The sequence below is a fragment of the Erythrolamprus reginae genome, unplaced genomic scaffold (genome assembly GCF_031021105.1).
Source record: "Erythrolamprus reginae isolate rEryReg1 unplaced genomic scaffold, rEryReg1.hap1 H_1, whole genome shotgun sequence".
Lineage (NCBI taxonomy): Eukaryota > Metazoa > Chordata > Lepidosauria > Squamata > Dipsadidae > Erythrolamprus > Erythrolamprus reginae.
In genome coordinates, this window is record NW_027248462.1 from 436,782 (window position 1) to 459,381 (window position 22,600).

At 39.4% G+C, this 22,600-nt stretch overlaps 1 protein-coding gene across 1 annotated transcript in view; it reads left to right on the top strand.

Annotated features, from left to right (window-relative positions):
• The first annotated feature begins 935 nt into the window (after positions 1–935).
• LOC139155324 (B-lymphocyte antigen CD19-like) overlaps positions 936–22,600 on the top strand; it is a 43,424-nt gene continuing 21,759 nt past the window's right edge. The window contains exons 1-7 of the mRNA XM_070730450.1: positions 936–1,045; positions 1,771–2,019; positions 4,419–4,553; positions 7,677–7,973; positions 10,845–10,934; positions 14,106–14,154; positions 19,682–19,755. Coding sequence (XP_070586551.1) covers positions 937–1,045; positions 1,771–2,019; positions 4,419–4,553; positions 7,677–7,973; positions 10,845–10,934; positions 14,106–14,154; positions 19,682–19,755 — 1,003 coding nt within the window. The 5' untranslated portion in view covers position 936. The remainder of the gene's footprint in view (positions 1,046–1,770; positions 2,020–4,418; positions 4,554–7,676; positions 7,974–10,844; positions 10,935–14,105; positions 14,155–19,681; positions 19,756–22,600) is intronic.

Below are 22,600 nucleotides of genomic sequence, written 5' to 3' on the forward strand. Positions count from 1 at the left end.
TTCAGGACACCAGAGGGCCGGACGAGGAACAACGGCTGGAAGCTGACCAAGGAGAGATTCAACATGGAGATAAGGAGGAACTTCCTGACGGTCAGAGTGATCAACCAATGGAGCAACCTACCAGCGGACGTTGTGAACTCCAACACTCTAGACATTTTAAAGAGAAGATTGAACTGCCACTTGGCTGGTGTACTATAGGGTTCCTGCTTGGGCAAGGGGTTGAACTCAATGGCCTTCATGGTCTCTTTCAACTCTAATAATAAATAAATGAATGAATGAATGAATAAATGAATAAATAAATAAATAAATTCAATTACTGTGGAGTTACCAACCACGTCTGCTAGATGTTTGTTCCAAGTATCTACTACTCTTTCAGTAAAATAATATTTTCTCCCTTCTGTCCTCCAGGCTATACAGATTGAGTTCATTAAGTCTTTCCTGATTATCTCATCAAATACACTAATGTGAACAACCTTAATAAAGATTTCTGTTTCGTTTTGACCTCTCCCTGCTTTAGAGAACCCAACTGAAAGTGCAATGCCCCAATTTTTTCAAAGTTTATTTAAGATCAATATTTACCTCAAGGAAGGGAAAAAAAACAAACCCAAGAGACGATATGTACAGGCCTGGGAACTCAGACCCTTAGTTCCTAAAGAGGCCACCGTGGCTTGTTTGAACGTACAAAAGATGTTAAATACAGAAGTAAACTTTGCATAGACATTAGGCGCTAAAGTTTACACTCTCAATTACCGTGAGCTTGGTGGAATTATTTCGCTACTTTTTCTCTTCTCCCTTGGGGCGACCATTCAGCTCTCAGGGGAGTTTAATGAAGAATTCACGCTTCAGAGCAGTCTCTTTTTTCTAAAACTGTTGCTGGTGTGGCTGTTTCTTTAGGTTTGCTTGAGCCTTCTTTTAGCTAGCAGGAAGAAGGCAATTATGGGCCCCGTTCTGTGCTACCTGATTCTCTTATGGCTCTCCTACCATTACCAATGGACAGCGGCCACTGAAACACCCAAAGAAACTTTGCAAGTGATCCAGGTCACAGGTGGGTCTTGTAGATGGTTGAAAACTGGAAGCTTAGTTGATAACAGATTTCAGACTAACAGGTAGGTATATTTTGAGAAAGTCAACAGTGTAGAAGTAAAACTTTACAGAAACAATGTGTGTCCTTTTTTTCCTTTGCCAAACCAAATTTCTGAAGCTTGCAAGTAGAAAGGTTGAGATTTTTTAAAAATCTAGGTTTGTTTGCATTTCTTATCACTCCCATTTTTCCTGTTATGTCAGGTATTTTAGGTTGTAGATCTGGTTTTTTTTAATGCAGTATATAGATAATATTCTATATTACTTTAGGCCATTTTCAGAAAAATTTGAAGATCTAAAATTCAGTTTTGGAAACCATCAGGTACTATCAAATTTGGAACAAAAAAACAAACCCAGCATTATTTTAGATATTATTAATTTTTAAAAGCTATGCAAATTGCTCCATTTGTCCTTTGAACCTTATTCTAGCTTGTTTTTTTTTTAAATTGACTACATTTTAAATATAGAACTGAATTCTTTTTGAGAAACTTAACTGAAAATTTTCCTTTTTGAATTAATTTTAACAATTAGAGTTTAAATGTTATTATTAATTTATTTTGTTTTGAAAGAATTGTTATTTTTATTTGACTTGTTGAACACTTCATTGTGATGAAGAAGTAAACACTAATCAGGAAAAAAAATGCTCCTAGAAAGAAAAGGAAGTTTTAATAATTATATCTCACATTCCAGAATCCCAGAAAGTTTCTTTGTCCTGCAATCTGGATCCCAATCTGACTTCAAGTGATTTATATCTGGTCTGGCTTGGTCCAAAAAGGAATGAATTGCTGTATGTAAATGTGGGGTACCACCATCCAGAGGCAAGACTTAATGCTATGTGGGGCTTGTCAATCTACAGAACTGTTGTGCAAAATACCACTTGGTTTACCTGTAATTGGAATGGCCAGTCAGGAACCCACCATCTGCTTCCAAATAGAACCAGTAAGTATTGTAATTTATGAAAAGTAGTTACAGAATTGACTGTTCTCCCTTGCTCCCACCACCCCTCACTTTGAACTTCCACCATCCCTAGTCACATTGACCCTGCTGGCTGGGGGATGACTAGGATTATAGTCTAAATCAGTCAAGACCCCATTTGGGATAAATCCAGGAAGAAAAGCATCTAGGTAGGACAATGTAGAAAGTAACATTATTGCCTTCAAATTAGTCACAGGTGTTCAGAAAATATGGTAGATGTTCTACTACAGAAGAAACAAGAAAAAGAAAAGCCAACACGATATGCTAGTTACATTGATTGGCTAGGACCAAGGACACCCAGGTTAAAGTCTTCCCTCAGCAAAAGAATCTAGCTAAACTGTCTTGGGACCAATTAAGCCGTCTCCTTCCCAATCCAACCCAATCTCCCAGAGCCGATTTTAATAGGGAAAACTTGAATTTCTGTATGGAATCTCCTGGAAGAAAGGTATATTTAATAATAAACAAATGTAAGAAGAATTATTATCATAATTGCTTAGATGAGTGATGGCAAACCTATGGCACAGGTGCCAGAGGTGGCACGTGAAACCATATCTGCTGGCACGTGAGACGTTGCCCTAGATTAGCTCCAATGGGTGTGCCAGCCAGTTGATTTTTGGCTTTCTCGGAGGCTCTGGGAGGGCAATTTTGGCTTCCAGAGAGCCTCCGGAGGGATGGGGAAAGCCGTTTTTACCCTCCCCTGGCTCCAGGGAAGCCTTTGGAGCCTGAGGAGGGAGAAATATGATCCTACTTGGCCCAAGTTGGGAAACAGGCTGTTTCCGGCCTCCAGAGGTTCTCTGAGAGGTATGGGAAGCTGTTTCCACCCTCCCTAGGCATTGAATTATGGGTGTGTGTAGAAATGTGGAAATCACAGACACAGACACATGGTTTCTAGAATGTTTTGCCCATGTTGGAAATATCTCTCTGGGCTGACCAGAGCTGTCTCATATTGAGAAGCAAGTTCTCCCTCTCTCTGGGATCATGCTGTGTGTCATGAATCTGGACTTGCAAGTTCTTTTATAATCAGTTTCTTGTGTGTACAAATATAAAACATTAATTCTTAACTTAACCTAGTTACAACATAAATAGTTAATATGTGACATACTGTCAGAATACAAAGATAGCTAAATAAACAGGAGAGCATTTTAATTAACCAGACAAACAGAAGGACTTCAATTACCTAAAGTCAACATAAACTTAGACAATTATTTCCTTAAACTTAATCAAGAGGGGTGAGTTGTCTCTGTCCAGCACCTAGCTTCTTTAATCCAATCATGGTTGGTTTGACCTTTGTTGTTAGCCAGACAAGCATGTAACGTTTTCCTTAGATATATAATAATTTTTATGCTTTAAATAATTCAGAATAATGAAATGCTTTATTCGCAATATATGTGTGCATATCATTGCAATAATTGATAATAATCTACAGGTGTGGGCAGTCACACATGCGCATACACGTTCTTTCGACACTCAAGGAAATAAAGGTTCGCCATCACTGGCTCAGACAGTATTGCTGTTATTGACAATGCCATGCACAAATTAAGACTATATCCCATAATACTTTGCCTTTCAGTCTGTAAGGCTAAAATAAAATCTTTTGATTGTGGATGAGTAGATGCGGCCTTCTGCCGCATGAATCCCAGCGACCGGTTAGGTCCCACAGAGTTGGCCTTCTCTGGGTCCTGTCGACTAAGCAATGTCATTTGGCAGGACCCAGGAGAAGAGCCTTCTCTGTGGCGGCCCCGACCCTCTGGAACCAGCTCCCCCCAGATATCAGAGTTGCCCCCACCCTCCTTGCCTTTTGCAAGCTCCTTAAAACTCACCTCTGTCGTCAGACATGGGGGAATTGAAATTTTCCCTTCTCCCTTGGCTTATAGAATTTATGCATGGTATGCTTGTATGTATAATTGGTTCTTTAAATTGGGTTTTTTAAAGATTATTTTTAATATTAGATTTGTTTACATTGTCTTTTTTATTGTTGTTAGCCGCCCCGAGTCTTCAGAGAGGGGCGGCATACAAATCTAATAAATAAATAAAATAAATAAATGATTATAGGATAAGGTGAACATAACAGTCCAACACACGCATAGGGGGCCACTTAAGGAAACATAATTAGAAGGATAGAAGAGAAAGATGTTTGGCTGGGAAAAGATTTTCTGTACTAAAAAAATGTGGCCCAAGTAAATAATAATAACATCTGCCTATTCCAGGTATTTGGTAAGGACTCAATAGATGGCTAAAAATGCCAACTTCAATCTAATTACATATTAGTAATTGTTCAATGAAGCATAATAATCATTCATCAAATTTATATGCCACCCATTTCCAATGACTTTGGACGGTTTATCTGGAGCTATTTTTTCCAGGTGGAGATGACTCTGATAACATCCAAGAGAAAATGAAAGCCTATGAGAAAGAAAACTATGAAGATCGTACTGCCAATTTTTCAGATGCAAACAGCTCTTTCCCTTACGTCAGCCACAAGGAAGCAGAAGCACACAGTGAGTTGATCAGAGTTGCTTCTTTATAATCCCCTAGCTAATTACAAGAGAACAGCCAGATGAAGTCTTCAGGAATTCCAAGATGGGGTGATGGTGGAGTCTCCAAGGATTCCTTCTCTGCAAGGACTCATCAGTGTTTTCACTCCTTCCTGCCATAGTTCCCTCTAAGCTGAGCAGTGAGCAATCGCTCACTTAAAAATCATCATCAACTCAGAGTTTTCCAAACCTGCCCAGAAGCCAAGAGGGAAAGAGTGAGCGGGAAGGAGAGAGAGAGGAAGAGAGAGAAACAGATAGGAAAAAAGAGAGGAAGGAAAAGAAAAAGAAAAAGAATGGGAGTAAGGAAGAGAGAAAGAAAGTCAAAATCTAGTTTGAAACTAGCTCAACTATTTAAGTGGCATTTTGATATTGATAGAGTTGCCCTATTATGAGTTCACTGTTATAGACACACAGTACAGTATTTTATTTTGAAATTCTCTGAGGCAAAACAGAGTGGGTTTTTTATTTGTTTGTTTGTTTGTTTGTTTGTTTGTTTGTTCGTTCGTTCATTCATTCATTATTTGTTTGTTTATTCATTCATTCATTTATTTATTTATTTATTATTTCTGTGCCGCCCAGTCCCAAAGGGACTGCTTCTCAGACACTATAATTTTCCGCCCCCCCCAAAAAATTAGAAGGAACACTGCTTCCTGCTACTCTAGCATTAGATGATTTCACCTCACATAAGGCCGAATTAGAGCATTTTTCATTGGGGAATCTTTTTATTACCACATGGGCAAGGCGATGACTAAAATGAATTGGGAAGAAGTATAAATTTGTATGGGATTGGAAATAGTGTGAGGTGATTTACATGAATTCGTGTTTGGTAAGATTTAGGTTTGTAATCCATATATCGAGGTAAGTGGTTGTCTTCCCCCTCCCCAAACTAATATTGTTTAATTGTTTATTTTTATTATTTATTTTTATTTACTTTTATTTGTAAAGAATATATGAGATTACGGATAAAGCAAAAACATTGTGAATACATGAATGCATTAACATAGCGATCAATACATGACATGGTTACCAATACATGGGGACATTAGGAAAGGGACGGTAGGCACGTTAGTGCACCTCTTTCAGGCCTCTTAGGAATGGGATGAGATTAACAGTAGATAGTCTAAAGGTAAAAATTTGGAGGTTGGGGGAAGAAACCACAGACTCAGGCATAGTTCCCTCTAAGCTGAGCAGTGAGCCATTGCTCACTTAAAAATCATCATCAACTCAGAGTTTTCCAAACCTGCCCAGAAGCCGAGAGGGAAAGAGTGAGAGGGAAGGAGAGAGAGAGGAAGAGAGGAAGAGAGAGAAACAGATAGAAAAAAAGAGAGGAAGGAAAAGAGAAAGAAAAAGAATGGGAGTAAGAGAAAGAAAATCAAAATCTAGTTTGAAAGTAGCTCAACTATTTAAGTGGCATTTTGATACTGATAGAGTTGCCCTATTATGAGCTCACTGTTATAGACACACAGTACAGTATTTTATTTTGAAATTCTCTGAGGCAAAACAGGGTGGGTTTTTTATTTGTTTGTTTATTTATTTATTTATTATTTCTGTGCCGCCCAGTCCTGAAGAGACTGCCGCTCAGACACTATACTTTTCCGCCCCCCCCCAAAAAAAATTAGAGGGAACACTGGACTCAGGTAGTGCATTCCAGGCATTGACCACTCTGTTGCTGAAGTCACATTTTCTGAAGTTGAGTTTGGAGCGGTTTACCTTAAGTTTGTATCTATTATGTGCTTGTGTATTGTGCTTGAAGATGAAGTAGTCATTAACAAGTAGGACATATTGCATGCACAAAAGCCAAAAACAAAATGGCGCCGCCGCGAGAACCAGTTTGGGAGAGTGGCCAGCCAGTGATCACTCCCAGTTCAGCGAGTGAGGGGGAGGAATTCCCGCTACCAGTTCTATAGAACGGGTCCGAACCAGGAGCAACTCACCTCTGGAATGAAAGGTTAGAAGATGGAAGATAATTCCTTTAATTACTAAAGAGTGATAAGCAATGGGAAATAATTGAATAGCAAATGCCAATTCCACTCACAGATGCTATTTATTATTTAGTTTATTATTATTATTTATTAGATTTGTATGCCGCCCCGAATCTGCGGAGAGGGGCGGCATACAAATCTAATAAATAATAATAATAATAAAATAAATAATAAATAGCATCTGTGAGTGGAATTGGCATTATTTAAGTGGAGAAATAAACTGCCATAGCTCAGATTGCAAACATCTGTATAATCAAATTCAATAGATGGTGATAATTTTCAATGGATTTTCTTTTTTTTTGGCCTGAATGTGATCACATTTTTGTAACCAAAATAAAATATTCCTAAAGGTTGAAAAGTCTGTCTATTGCATGAAGGTGACATAGGACACATAAAAATATCATTCATTCATTCATTCATTCATTCATTCATTCATTCATTCATCCATTCATCCATTCATTCATTCATTTATTCATTGGATTTGTATGCCACCCCTCTCTGGAGACTCGGGGCGGTTAACAACAGTAATAAAACAATGTACAATAATAATCCAATAAATACTAAAAATGATTTAAAAACCCCATTAATATAAAAAACCAAACATACATACAGACATACCACACATGAAATTGTAAAGGCCCAGGGGGAAAGGGTATCTCAATTCCCCCATGCCTGGTGGCAGAGGTGGGTTTTAAGGAGCTTACAAAAGGCAAGGAGGGTGGGGGCAATTCTAATCTCTGGGGGGAGTTGGTTCCAGAGGGCTGGGGCCGCCACACAGAAGGCTCTTCCCCTGGGTCCCACCAAGCGACATTGTTTAGTTGACGGGACCCAGAGAAGACCTACTGTGTGGGACCTAACTGGGATTTGTGCAGCAGAAGGCGGTCCCTGAGATAATCTGGTCCGGTGCCATGGAATGAACCTTACAAGTATTTTAATTTCAGTTGTTTTTTTTTTAATGGAAAATTAAAGCTTCTTCAAAACAGAATTGTTACTCTTTAAATTTCTGAGCTATCTGAAGTGTATCCAAAGTGCCTCTAGAATTTAAAATGTCTTCAGGTTTCATAACTGGAATTAATGTAAAATTGTCCCTTTCTTTTTGCCGTAGCACTCCAGAAAGACCTGCCTCATTCAGCAATGGATCCTGAATATTTTTCTTGTGATGCCCCAGTGCATAGAAATTGGACAGAGGGAACACTGCTCTGGATTCAGCATGATTCATCAGATCAAAATATAGTTCTGATTAATATGACAATACGACGTTCCGTGCGCTACTCACTGAATATGAATGCTAGTCTTGTTTCTTTGATCTTCTCAAGAGTAACCTTTGAAGATGCTGGGAACTATTCTTGCCAATGGAAAAACCAGACACGCTATTTTCAGCTAGAGGTGATAGCAAAAACAGGTGCGGCTCTAAGTAGGAGGGAAAGATGTGTTTGGATATAAGTTAGTATAAACTTAAAAATGCCATCAGGTTTATAAAATCCAAAGGAATTATTTAGGATGTTGTTTTTAAAAAATCGTGTTGTTTTTGAAAAAATTATAAACCAGTCTCTAGAAACTATAATATAGATCTGAGTTTCTCAATCTTTTTTTTTTAATCTAATGCCCCCCTTCCAACCTCATTTTTCTCCTGTGGTGCTACCACCCTCTCCTCATCATTGTCACATTACTGAATACAAACGCAGGACAATAACTGGTGTATTTACTGACATCAATAATACAATATGTGCAGTGAAGGGCTGCAATTTTTTTACTACCGCACTGTGGGAGTGGCTTATTTTGTGGGTGTGGCTTACTGGCCATGTGACTAGGGTGGATTAAAGGTCATATGACTGTCTTAAAGTTGGCCAACTTGATATCACTCATGTCAAGGGTTAGGGTGCCTGGCCTCTCCTCGCCTCAAAGAGGTACAATTTCCCTATCTATTTACTATTACTGAACATCCAAAATATACTATATAATTCTATGTATATATTGCCATATGTGTACACACATATTACACAAAGGCACACAAAAATATACATTATCTACTATATAAACTGTATGTGTATGTACACACACACACAGCTCTTCCAAAATTATACACATTCAGCCTCATTTACTGTAATAGGAAGAACATACCCAAAGCCCAGAAGGAAAAAAATTCAATATTTTTTTTTACTGATTCTGTGTACCTGACTATACTTATAGGAGCCCATCACTGAATATGTGCAATATAATATACTTTGCATTTTTGTGGCCACTCAGCAGATGTTGTGGCTCTCAGGTACATATTTTTCACTACTGGCACTAAAGTCTTCAGAGGGCCATATGTCCACTAATTGAAAACTGTTGATCTACATCTAAACAGAGGATTATAGGCTCCATATGCTAAAATAGTTCTCCAAGTGGCAGTCTAAAGACTAGAGTGGGAAAATAACTCTATAGGAAGCCTAATATTACTTTTTATTGAGAATCTTGCAAGTCTCATTTTATTTCTCCCACCCCCTAGATTGTTATACTCATGTGAATTAGAAAGATATCTGCCTGAGCAAGCTTCCAAATGTTAGGACTTTAAAATGCTTCAAACTGTTTGCCTAAAACACAGTTCCTGCAAATTTCTATCAAGCCATTTTCCTTACACTATAAACCAGTGTTTGTCAACCTGGGGAATTCTGGGAGTTGAAGTCCACACATCTTAAAGTTGTCAAGCTTGAGAAACACTGCTCTCTATACAGTAACTTACATTATTTAATTAACACCGTATATACATTTTATTCATTGATTCATTCATTGATTTATTCATTGATTCATTCAATGTTATATTGTACACTATTTATTTATTTATTTATTTATTTATTTGATTGATTGATTGAGTGAGTGATTGATTTCTGTGCTGCTCTTCTCCTGAGACTCAGGGCGGCTTACAGCATATTAGAAATCTAGATAAAACAATATTTTTTTTGACAAGCCAATTTTAAATTACGTAAATGTATTGTTATAAGGAGTACTAACTAAGAGCTATATATCACAGAGGTTTAAAATCTGCCAAAAAAAAAAAAATACAGTTAGTCCTCAACCTAGAACTATTCCTTTACATTTGTTGCCTTGTCATACAGGCAGGTAACAAGCTATGAATGACACTGTAGCTGGAATTGGTATTCTGTGCTCGGATTTTCCATTAGCATCTAAAAATTCATCAGGTGCTAAAAGAGTGGAAATAGCCTATAAGCCTAATATCCAGTCCCCCAAACAGGAGACTTTATTAAAAAATTAGAAAACCTGAAATGCTCAGTGCATAATGTTTATTTATAATGTGCAAAGTGAAAACATACTTTAAAAAATTGATGGCCAATGGATTCCACCAGTATTCAATTCTTTAAAAAAATACCGCTATGTTTAATACAAGAAATGGCATAACAGGCACTTTCTTAGAAGATATATCTTTTCTTCTTTCAAATAGAAGGAATGCAAACAGATTTAGTGTCAAGCATATGAACTTGTATTTATTGGTTGCAGTTTTTATTTAATCATTAATAGCATTATTGATTTATCCACTGTGCATTATCTAAAACCTGCTTCTTGCTTTTGTAATAAAAGTCTTTGGAGAAGTGCGGCATACAAATCTAAATAATAATAATAATAATAATAATAATAATAATAATAATAACAACAACAACAACAATACCAAAAGACATTGAAGTATTTAAAAAAATCATAGAATGTGCAGAACTAGATATGATGACCAAACGTTTAAATAACCAAACTGAAACAGAATTTTATAAAATATGGAATAAAGTATATGACTGGTGGAATTTTAAAAATGGTATTAACAATTAACTATAAGATAGAATGAAATAGTATATAGTATAACTAACAGACGTGTATATTCTTTCATTTCTTTTTCTTTTGTATTACTAATAATCTCTCCCTTTTCCTTTTGTATAAGTATAGAATATCTTAAAATATAAAGAAATTTAATTAATAAGTTTAATATTATAAATATAGAGCTGAATTCAACAAGAATATAACTTACATGTGTGGCATTTCTGTTTTGATCTGACTACAGTTAGGTTTTTTTATATTTCTGTATTAGTTAGACTTCTACGGCAAGCGGAGCAATGGTAGCTCCTTAAATGTTTAGTGTTGTATGTCCTTGTCTGTCTTTTTGAAAATCAATAAAAATATTTAAATAATAATAATAATAATAATAAATAATAGTAATATCATTGAATTGAGTTTTAATAAGGCCTAATCACATCTTTTTCTTATTTCCCCTCCCTCCCAGTCAAAGTTGTTTGGCATTGGATGATTTGGTCGGTAGCAACGGGATACATGATTATTTGCCTTGGCTCCGTTTTTTGCTTTGTAAAGTTCCGGCAAGGTATGTATCTTTACATTCAGAAGCTTAATACATGAAATGAATGGTTAAATATTTCCTATAATTTATTCTGCTATGTCTGATAAGTTAAATCTAATAAATTAATACAGGTAGACAATTGAGTTCAAATTGTGAGACCTTTGTTAGTTGAGTTTTGACCCATTTTATGACTTTTCTTTCCACAGTTGTTATGTGAATCAATGCAATTGTTAAATTAGTAACATAGTTGTTTAGTGAACCTGTATTCCCTACTGACTTTGCTTATTCCCCCCAAAAAAAATCAGAAAAGGGGATCACATGACCCCCACACACTGCAACCATCATAAGTATGAGTCATTTAGCAACATTTGAATTTTGACCATGTGACTTGGGTTATAAGTGTGAAAAACAGTCCTAGGTCACTTTTTAAAGGGATGTTGTAACTTCAAACAGTCATTAAATGAACTGTTGTAAATGGAAGAGTACCTGTAGATCAAATCTAATCCCCTCAATACAGATAGTGATAATATTTCTTCCCATTGGGTTATGAGTAGTCCTTGATTTATGACCACAACGGGGACCAGAATTTTTATTTTTAAGCAAAGCAGTTGTTAAGTCAACCCCAATTTTACAGACTTTTTTTGCCACAATGTTAAGTGAATCACTGCAGTTGTTAAATGCATCACAATGCACTTAAAAGTAAATCCAGCTTGCCCCCAGTTGATTTTTGCTTGTTAGAAGCAAGCTGGGATGGTTGCGATTGGTGATCAGATGGTCTCGCTGCAATCAGGGCAAATATATGTTAGTTACCAAGTGCCTGAATTTTGATCACATGACTTTAAGGATATCGTAATGGTCATAAGTGCAAGGACAGATCACAACTCCCATTTTTTTTAGTGCCAAATAGTTGCTGAATGATCAGTTGTAAATCAAGGATTACCTGTATTACTTTTGAAGCTTAAATGGCTGGAGATAATGTCTCTATAGGACAATTTTGTTTGTTTATTTATTTATTTATTAGATTTGTATGCTGCCCACTCTCGAGAGACTCAGGGCGGTTTATAGCAAGAATAAAAACAATATAAAATGATTAAATACAACAATTAATAAAATATAAAATCCTTAAATATTATCATACCGTCAAACATAACTGGTCAAATCATGTCTAGGCCAGAACTGAAGGATGTCAGTTCTCATGGCTCTGAGGCCTGCTGGCAGAACCAGGTTTTCAAGGCCTTTCAGAAAGCCAGTAGGGTTGGGGCGGTAAGGACCTTGGGGGATAGTTGAATCATAAGAGCTAGGGCTGCCACAGAGAAGGCCCTCCCCCACGGGCCCGCCAACCAACACAGCTTAGTCAACGGGATCCAGAGAAGGCCAACCCTGTGGGCTCTGATCGGTCGCTGGGAGGTATACGGCAGGAGATGGTGCCGTAAAAAGGCCTATTGTTGAAATTATTTGAGATTAATCCTTTGCAATGTTTGACAGGAACCTAGGTTGACTCTCCTCCATAGTTCCTTTCATTATTTTGAAATTCATTTTTATTTTATTTTGTTTGACTTACAAACATTTAGACATCATACAATACAACATTGAACATTTATGATTGATATATTTACAAGATTTATTTTTTACAATTCTATTTACTATTCCTTTTTCTTAATTTCCACCCAGTTGTATATTTTTTCCCACACTTTGTAATAGTCCTTATTTTGTTGGTTTTGAATCTCATATGTTAATTTGCTAAATTTGGCAGAGTCTAATATTTTTTTAATCACAGTTTCTTTGTTTGGAGTCTTATCTTGTTTCCAAACTTGTGTATATGCTAATCTTGCAGCAGTAAGTAAGTGATTTATTAAGTAGTAATTTTCTTTGCTGTGTTTGCCTCTAATTATGTCTAATAAATACATTTCCGGTTTTATCTCAATTTTATAGCCCAGTATTTATTCCATTCATATTCTAATTCAGATCCAGAATTTTTTTGCTTCGTTACATTTCCACCATATGTGGTAGTATGTTCCCACCTCTTTTTTACACTTCCATTTCATTATTTTGGAATAACTCTCTGGTAAACTGAGGACTCCAGTAGGCCTTTTGACTGTTGACTTTAACAGTTGTTTTAAAAAAATTAATATCCTGAGCTCTCGTTCTGATGTTTTATGTCAGATGTCTGAGAGACCTCAGCAAATGGTGATATTTTAGGCTGAATAAAATAAATGAAGGAATAATGTCATATGAATTTTAGAGGCAACATAAACGCTGTAAGTTCCTTTATTTATTTATGGCAACCATAGGCCGTGACAGTCTGGATAGCTTCAAGGCAGGGTTAGACAGATTCATGGATGCCCAGTGTATCGGTGGTTATTGAAACAGATGTCCAAATGCTGCCTCTATGTTGGTTGAGGCAGGCAGGATTCCTTTGGGTACCATTTGTTGGGGGTCAAGGGAAAGGGAGGGCTTTGCCTTCTCTTTCTGGTCAAGATCCCCATGGACAATTGGTGGGCCACTGTGTGACACAGAATGCTGGACTCGATGGGCTTAAGTGAGACATGTGTTAAGTGAGTTTTGCCCCATTTTACAACCTTTCTTGCCACAGTTGTTAAGTGAATCAATGCAGTTGTTAAGTTATTAACAGGGCTGTTAAAAGAAAATGGCTTCCCCATTGACTTTGCTTGTCAGGTTACAAAAGGGGATTACATGACCTTGGGACACAGCAACCATCATAAGTATGAACAGTTGCCAAGCATCAGAACTTTGATCACGTGACCATGGGGACTGCAACAACCAGAAGTGTGAAAAGTAGTCATAAATCACATTTTTCATTACAATTATGAGAGGTCACTATTTATTTATTTATTTATTTATTTATTTATTATTTGATTTGATTTGATTTGATTTGATTTGATTTGTATGCCGCCTGTCTCCATAGACTCGGGGCGGCTAACAACAGTAATAAAAACAGCATATAACAATCCAATATTAAAACAGTTAAAAGCCCTTATTATAAAACCAAACATACATACAGACATACCATGCATAAAATTGTAAAGGCCTAGGGGGAAAGAGTATCTCAGTTCCCCCATGCCTGGCAGCAAAGGTGGGTTTTCAGAAGCTTACGAAAGCTTACACTAAATGTTCTGTTGGAAGTTGAGGACTGCCTGTATTTGAAATGTTCTCTGTCAACCTTTCTTGTTTCAGTCAACCGAAGTCGCAGGCAACAAAAGAAGTTGATGAGTCATAGCGGGAGGTAAGTACTCAGAATGTAATAGTGGGAATTGTGCTCTTAATTTAGAAAATTGTACAAGAGAGACAAAGGGTAACAGGAGAGAAAAGAAAAATGAAGGAATGGCTTCGTATTAACTTTAGAGGCAGATAGTGATATTAACTTTAGAGGCAGACAATGGTAAAATTCCAGATGTTTTATAGATTTGAACTTAGACTAAGGCATACGTGCTTAAGCTGTACAGTATTCTTGAAAATTTGGCATGCAGGAAAAAAAAAATCAAAAGTCTTTAGCAGGTTAAATTTTTTATCCTGGCAGAAGAAGAGAATTATTAAACAGTGCCCAGATATAGATAGAATAGAATAGTATAATTTTATTGGCCAAGTGTGGACACACAAGGAATTTGTCTTTGGTGCATATGCTCTCAGTGTACATAAAAGAAAATACAGATTTGTCAAGAATCATGAATTACAACACTTAATGATTGTCATAGGGGTCAAATAAGTAATGAAGAAACAATCAATTTTAATAAAAATCTTAAGGATACAAGCAACAAGTTACAATCATACAGTCATAAGTGGGAGGGAATGGGTGATAGGAATGATGAGAAAAACGAGTAGTAATAGTGTTGCAGACTTAGTAAATAGTTTGACACTATTAAGGGAATTATTTGTTTAGCAGAGTGATGGGGTTTGGGTGGAAACTGTTTTTGTGTCTAGTTGTCTTGGTGTGCAGTGCTCTGTAGTGTCGTTTTGAGGGTAGGAGTTGAAACAGTTTGTGTCCAGGATACGAAGGGTCAGTAAATATTTTCACAGCCCTCTTTTTGACTCGTGCAGTACACAGGTCCTCAATGGAAGGCAGGATGGCAGCAATTGTTTTTTCTGCAGTTCTGATTATCCTCTGAAGTCTGTGTCGGTCCTGTTGGGTTGCAGAACCAAACCAGACAGTTATAGAGGTGCAGATTACAGACTCAATGATTCCTCTGTAGCAGAGGTCCCCAACCGCCGGTCCGCGGACCGGGACCGGGCCGTTGGGGTTTTCCAGCCGGTCCGCGGCGTCGGAGACCCAAAGCCCATCCTGCGTGGAGGGAGACGGAGCCAAGCGGGGCCACCCGGAGACCTTTTCCCGTCTTCTTCTCCTCGCTCGCTCCCCTCATAACCAGCAGCCCCGCTCGCGGGGGGATGCCCGTTCGTAGCTACGCCAGCCCGCCAAGCGTCGAGGGGGCTTCTGAGGCTGAAGGGAAGAGCCGGAATGCCCTTCCCGCATTTAGATTGCTTGCCGTTGGGGGAAACGGAGGAGGCGGCGGCGGCGGTGGGGCGCGATCGCCTAGTTTCTGGAGCGAGGAGAAAACAACCGCCGCCTCCTCCGTTTACCCCAATCTAAACGCGGGAAGGGCATTCCGGCTCTTCCCTTCAGCCTCAGAAGCCCCCTCGACGCTTGGCGGGCTGGTAGCTACGAACGGGCATCCCCCCGCGAGCGGGGCGGCTGGTTATGAGGGGAGCGAGCGAGGAGAAGAAGACGGGAAAAGGTCTCGTCCCGCTCATCGCCCGTATCCAGCAGATAGGCTTTGAGTTTTTGGCTGGGGGGGGGAGAAGTAGGACCTTCCTAAGTCCCCCCCCAGTCAAAATCACAAAGCCAGGCAGCCCCCAGCCGCCAAAGGAGCCTCCTCATTCTCCCCGCCCTGTGGAGAAGTTTGGAGGGCTGCGTCACTAAGCTCCACCCCTCCATAACCCCACCCCCATATGACCAAAGCCCCCCCCCCCACCGGGCCGTAGAAAACTCGTCTAACTTAAAGCCGGTCCCTGGTGCTAAAAAGGTTGGGGACCTTTGCTCTGTAGAACTGTATCAGCAACTCCTTGGGCATGCTGTTGTGTCAATTAAATTAAGGTCATTGATTTAAATTAGATTAAATTCAGTCCTTGGCATGTTCATCCCCTCTTTCTTGGAATGTCATCCTCTCAATCAATCAATCAATCAATCAATCAATCAATCAATCAATTTATATGCTGCTCAACTTCCTAGGGACTCTAAGCAGCTCACAGCAAAAATACAAAACATCAATAATAGTACAAAAACCTCTAAAAACAGATTTAAAACAATTTACAATACAAACAGTTAAACCCCTGCATACCATTCATGGTTAGCGCCATAAGATCAATGGCCCCAGCCTGTCGGAAAAGCCAGGTCTTGGCATGATTGTTATTGTTTTTAGTTGTAAAGTTGTGTCTGATGCATCACGACCCCATGGACAATGTTCCTCCAGGCCTTCCTGTCCTTTACTATCCATTTATGCTCACGCCTACTGCTTCAGTGACTCTATCCAGCCAGCTCATTCTCTGTTGTCCCCTTTTTTTTTTGCCCTCAATCATTACCAGCATTAGGCTCTTCGCCAGTGAGTTTTTCCTTCTCATTAGGTGGCCAAAGTATTTGAGCTTCATCTTCAGGGTCTGACCTTGTAGAGATCAGTCAGGGTTGATCTCCTCCAAAACTGGCCGCTTTGTTCGCCTTGCAGTCCAAGGAATTAACAGTCTTCTCCAGCACCATAGTTCAAAGGCCTCAATTCTTTGGTGTTCAGCCTTTCTTACGGTCTACTTTCACAGCCCTACGTTGCAACTGGGAAAACTATGGCCTTGATTATATGCACTTTTGTTGGCAGGGTGATGTCCCTGGTTTTTAGTGTGCTGTCTAGATCAGTGTTTCCCAACCTTGGCAACTTGAAGATATTTGGACTTCAACTCCCAGAATTCCCCAGCCAGCATTCACTGGCTAGGGAATTCTGGGAGTTGAAGTCCAAATATCTTCAAGTTGCCAAGGTTGGGAAACACTGGTCTAGATTATGTTGTCTAAGCATGGTACTCAAGTTCAAATCTGATCCTCGACCCTGAATGACCCTATGGGTCTCTGCCACAGTCTTCCCCAAAGCTGCTTGCCTCCAATTTTCTGAGGTAACAGTTGCCAGAAATAGTACTTCTTGGATTACAGCCCATTTACAAAAAATAGTCTATAACTATTAACGGAGATTCTTTAATTTTATAAATCACATTGATATAGTAATATAATTTTAGGTTTTGAATTAAATGGTTTTAATGAGCCTGAGAAGAGGACAGACATTTCAAGGTTGATACTATAGAAACAGAGAAACATAGAAGACTGACGGCAGAAAAAGACCTCATAGTCCATCTAGTCTGCCCTTATACTATTTCCTGTATTTTATCTTACAATGGATATATGTTTATCCCAGGCATGTTTAAATTCAGTTACTGTGGATTTACCAACCACGTCTGCTGGAAGTTTGTTCCAAGGATCTACTACTCTTTCAGTAAAATAATATTTTCTCATGTTTTATTTTATTTATTTATTTATTATTCAAACTTGTATGCCGCCCCTCTCCGCGGAATCGGGGCGGCTCACAGCAAAATATAACAATCGTAACAAATCCAAATAAATGTAAAATATTTTAAAAAGTTTTTAAAAAAGAACCCTATTTACTAACAAGCACACACACAAACATCCCATGCATAAATTGTACATGCCCGTGGGAGGTGTTTCAGTTCCCCCATGCCTGACGGCAAAGGTGGGTTTTAAGGAGTTTACGGAAGGCAGGGAGAGTAGGGGCAGTTCTAATCTCTGGGGGGAGTTGGTTCCTGAGAGTCGGGGCCGCCACAGAGAAGGCTCTTCCCCTGGGGCCCGCCAACCGACATTGTTTAGTTGACGGGACCCCGAGAAGGCCCACTCTGTGGGACCTAATCGGTCGCTGGGATTCGTGCGGCAGAAGGCGGTCTCGGAGATATTCTGTTCCAATTTATTTTATTTATTTATTTATTTATTATTTGGATTTGTATGCCGCCCCTCTCCGAAAACTCGGGGCGGCTCACAACAAGTGAAAAGACAATCCAATACATTAATCCAATTAATTAAAATATTATAAATTTAAGAAAAACCCCTATACTAACATATACACACACACACAAGCATACCATATATAAATTCAACGCCATTCCAATGCCATGAAGGGCTTTAAAGGTCATAGCCAACACTTTGAATTGTGACCGGAAATTGATTGGCAGCCAATGCAGACTGCAGAGTGATGGCAAAACATGGGCATACCTAGGTAAGCCCATGACTGCTCTCGCAGCTGCGTTCTGCACGATCTGAAGTTTCCGAACACTTTTCAAAGGTAGCCCCATGTAGAGAGCGTTACAGTAGTCGAACCTCGAGGTGATGAGGGCATGAGTGACTGTGAGCAATGAGTCCCGGTCCAGATAGGGCCGCAACTGGTGCACCAGGTGAACCTGGGCAAACGCCCCCCTCACCACAGCTGAAAGATGTTTCTCTAATGTGAACTGTGGATCAAGGAGGACGCCCAAGTTGCGAACCCTCTGACCTTCTCCCCTAATGGCCCAAGTGATAATTGTCATGATATATAGTATTCCAGAGCAGAGGTCCCCAATATTTTCAGACCTCAGGGACCACTAAATTCATAATTTTAAATCCCGCAGACCGCTAATATGGTCTGCCAAATGACCAAATAGGTGGGCGTGGTTAGGTGGCCATGTGACTTAGTGGGCATGGCCAACTCAATGCCATTCACATCAAGGGATGCCTCTCTAGCCTCTACTCATCTCTCCTCCCCCAGCCAGAGGAGGCCAACCCTGTGGGCTCCTTAGGGTCCCAACAGGAAGCAGTTGTTGGAGCTAAGCAGCCACCATGAGAAAAAGTTGGCAAAACAGCTGCCTCAATTCAAATTGGATCTGACCAAGAAGGAAGGTCAGCAGAAGCGCCTCATTGAGGACTACGAGCATAGGCTTTCCAAGCAGAGGGAAGACTTGCAATAGTGCAAGGCCAGATACCGGCACCCTGGGCCTCAGCGGCTGAGATACTCAACCAGTTCCATGCCATGATGCGGTCCCATTGGAACAAGGTCCTCCGTCTCTTTGCCATCTGCTGCACTTTCCTCCAGCCTTCGTCCAAAGCCCTGCACTAAGAGGCTGAGGCAGACCCCAAATTGGAATTTCTCCCCCTCCCTCCAGCCCCCATGAAAACACCCCAAGGGTGGAGACTTTCTGCAGCAACACAAATGTTCACTGCACGTATTTGGCCCAGGGGTCATCGTTTGAGGACCCTGGATTTAGTGCAATATAAAAAATGGAAATAATTTTTCTGGTGGCCACCAAAATTTTCTCACAGATCACCAGTAATCAGTGATGGGCTCCTACGGGAACGGCCAGGAACGCAGTTCGGGTAGCAAAATTAGGAGGTCCACCCCAGAGCACCCAATTTGCACTGAAAGATGTTGAAACAAAATGCATAAGCCACGCCCACAGTGTGGTAGTAAAAATTTTGGAAGTCCATCACTGCCAGTAATCCACAGACCACCAGTTGGTGACCATTACTCCAGAGGACTGTTTGAAGCTTAGGAGTGATAACCACAATTTGCCCTCCCAAAAAGGCTCACCCTGTTGAGCATCTGACGCCCTTCACATTTGTGCTCTGACAAAACAACTTATCAGATCTTAATGTCATTTATATTTTATGTGTCTCTCATTTCCAGAAGATGTTTTTATGCCAGACGGAACAAAAGATCAGCGTCCAATAGGGTTATGGTATCTGCAGGAAATGATGATGGTGAGTTAATTAGGACTTTCCTCCATTCATAAAATTCTTCCTCAAGATTATGCTAATGTGCTTTTTTAAAATATATATATATATAATATTTATTGATTAAAATCAAACATAAATATTGTATTTACAGATGTAAGTATAAATTCAAAACGAACAGCATAAAAAAACATACAGAATGAAAAATACAAAAAAGTAAGATGATAATATGCATTTTGTGCATTTTCTACTACTGGAATTTGTGGAAAAGTATACCTACTAATGAAAGTTGCTTTAGGAATGCAGCACACTAGTGTTGTCCTTACAGATTTAATGCAGGAAAAATTAAGGGAAGTAATTGGCAGATCCTCTGGCTCCAACCAAGCATGACCTACAGTAGGAAAATTATCTCCCTAACAGTTATTTATTTATATATTTAATTTGACATATGTGCCACCCCATATATTGACATGTAGTAAAAGGGGTTCTAGTTTCACATAACTATGTTGTGTGGTACACAAAATGCTTTGGCGCATAAATTTAGCATTATTCTGAATTAGTGTTGCAAAATGATTAAAGATCTGAAAATTAAAACATGTGAAGAACCGTTGCTGGATTTGAGTTTGGCTAGAGAAGAGAAAAGGACAGGTTGAATGGGTGGGGGTGATGGCACGATAGCAGTATTCCAGTATTGGAGAAGCCACAAAGAGGAGGGGGTCAACTTATTTACCAAAACACCAGAAGGCAGGACAAGAAACAATATATGGAGAGAACCAACATGGAACGAAGGAGAAACATCTTACAGTGGCGATAATTAATCAGTGGAACAGCTTGCTTTCAGAAGTTTTTTGACTTGGATGGGAAAAGGGGAAAAAACATACTTACATATACATACTTAGGTACATACATTATTATTATTATTATTATTATTATTATTATTATTATTATTATTATTATGTCAATACAACACAGCAAATGAGATCACTATGCTGGATTTCGTATTTCATCACCAGTCGGGCGCTTCCCAAGCACCTAGGACTGCGTGATGTAGCGGCGAATTATGTTTGCCGATCCCAGTAAAGCAGCCTTTTGCAATTGACAGATGGAGATTTTGTCAATTCCTATGGTTTTCAAATGTCCGCTGAGATCCTTTGGCACTGCGCCCAGTGTGCCAAGTACCACTGGGACCACTTTCACTGGCTTATGCCAGAGTCATTGCAGTTCGATTTTTAGATCTTCGTATTTCACTAATTTCTCTAGCTGCTTCTCCTCAATTCTGCTGTCCCCTGGGATTGCGATGTCGATGATCCATACTTTCTTTTTCTCCACAATCAGGATGTCTGGTGTGTTATGCTTCAGAATTTGGTCAGTCTGAAGTTGGAAGTCCCACAGTAGTTTTGCTTGCTCATTTTCGACCACTTTTTCAGGCTTATGATTCCACCAGTTCTTTGCCACTGGTAAATGGTAGTTCCGGCACAAGTTCCAGTGGATCATCTGTGCCACAGCATCATGTCTATGCTTGTAGTCAGTCTGTGCGATCTTTTTGCAGCAGCTGAGTATGTGATCGATTGTTTCATCTGTTTCTTTACAGAGTCTGCACTTTGGATCGTCTGTTGATTTTTCAATTCTGGCTTTAATAATAATAATAATAATAATAATAATAATAATAATAACAACAACAACAACAACAACAACAATATTGTTGTTGTTGAGGGGCGGCATATAAATCCAATAAATCTAATCTAATCTAATAATAATAATAATAATAATTAATTAGATTTGTATGCCGCCCCTCTCCGAGGACATACATGTTTGATTTTCTGTTGAAATCCTTCCTTTTCACTTATCAGCAAAAATATGTTTACACACACACAGACACACGCACCTGTGAGATGTTTTCTTGTGTATTGACCATGTGCAATAGTGTGCATAATGCAATGACCTTCCCTCACACATGCGCACAATCCCCACACTGCCTCCCCACAGGCACACAACCCCCCACATTGTCCCCCACCCCTGTGCGTTTGCACAGGCTTCACTGAAAACTCTAGATTTCTGATAGGACCTCTCCTCAGGGTTCACAAAAGCATTTTGAAGCCTGAGGAGAGTGAAAAATGGGCCAACGGGCCAAACCAAATTTTGGAAACAAATTTCTGTTTGGCTGATTGGGCCATTTGTCACTGTCCCCAGGCTTCAGGAGGTTTTCTTGAACCTTGGGAAGAGCAAAAAACAGGCCAATGGGCAAACTGGCAGTTTATTTCCAAACTTCCAATTGGCCCATTGAGCCATTTTTAACTCTCCCAGGATTCAGGAAGCTTTCCTGAAGCCTGAGGAGATAAAAAAACAGCCAAAGCAAAATCTTTCTGGGATGCGTGCACACTGGCAATACGAAGCTCCATTTTCACTACCGGTACACAGTGTGGTCTGTACTGGCTAGCAACCCAATATTGCTGGGGCTGGGAGAATTATTCTGTTCTCCCTTGTTCCCCTGTTATCTAATCCCATGAAGCAATCACTGCAGGCAGTCAGAGAATGACAGCAGCAACCTGTGTGTTTTCAACTGCTAAGGGTTGGCCCCAAAGTTGGTGCCCCTCCCCGGCCTCTTTCCTCTCTCTTTGCTTTATGTGCAGACAGAAACCATATTCTTCCTGCTGAGTTAGAATAGAGACCTGATGTGCAGCCAAAAATTATTTAACCGAGTATACTTTTCTGCCGTCGTAGGCAATGTAGAACATTTTATTTGGCCAAGGGTGGAATTTGTCTCCAGTACAGAAGCTCTCAGTGAACACAAAAAGCAACATAACAATGACAACAACAACACAGTAGTTGACTATTGCTGGGCTTGAAAGCACCCTGCATCAACAGTTACATA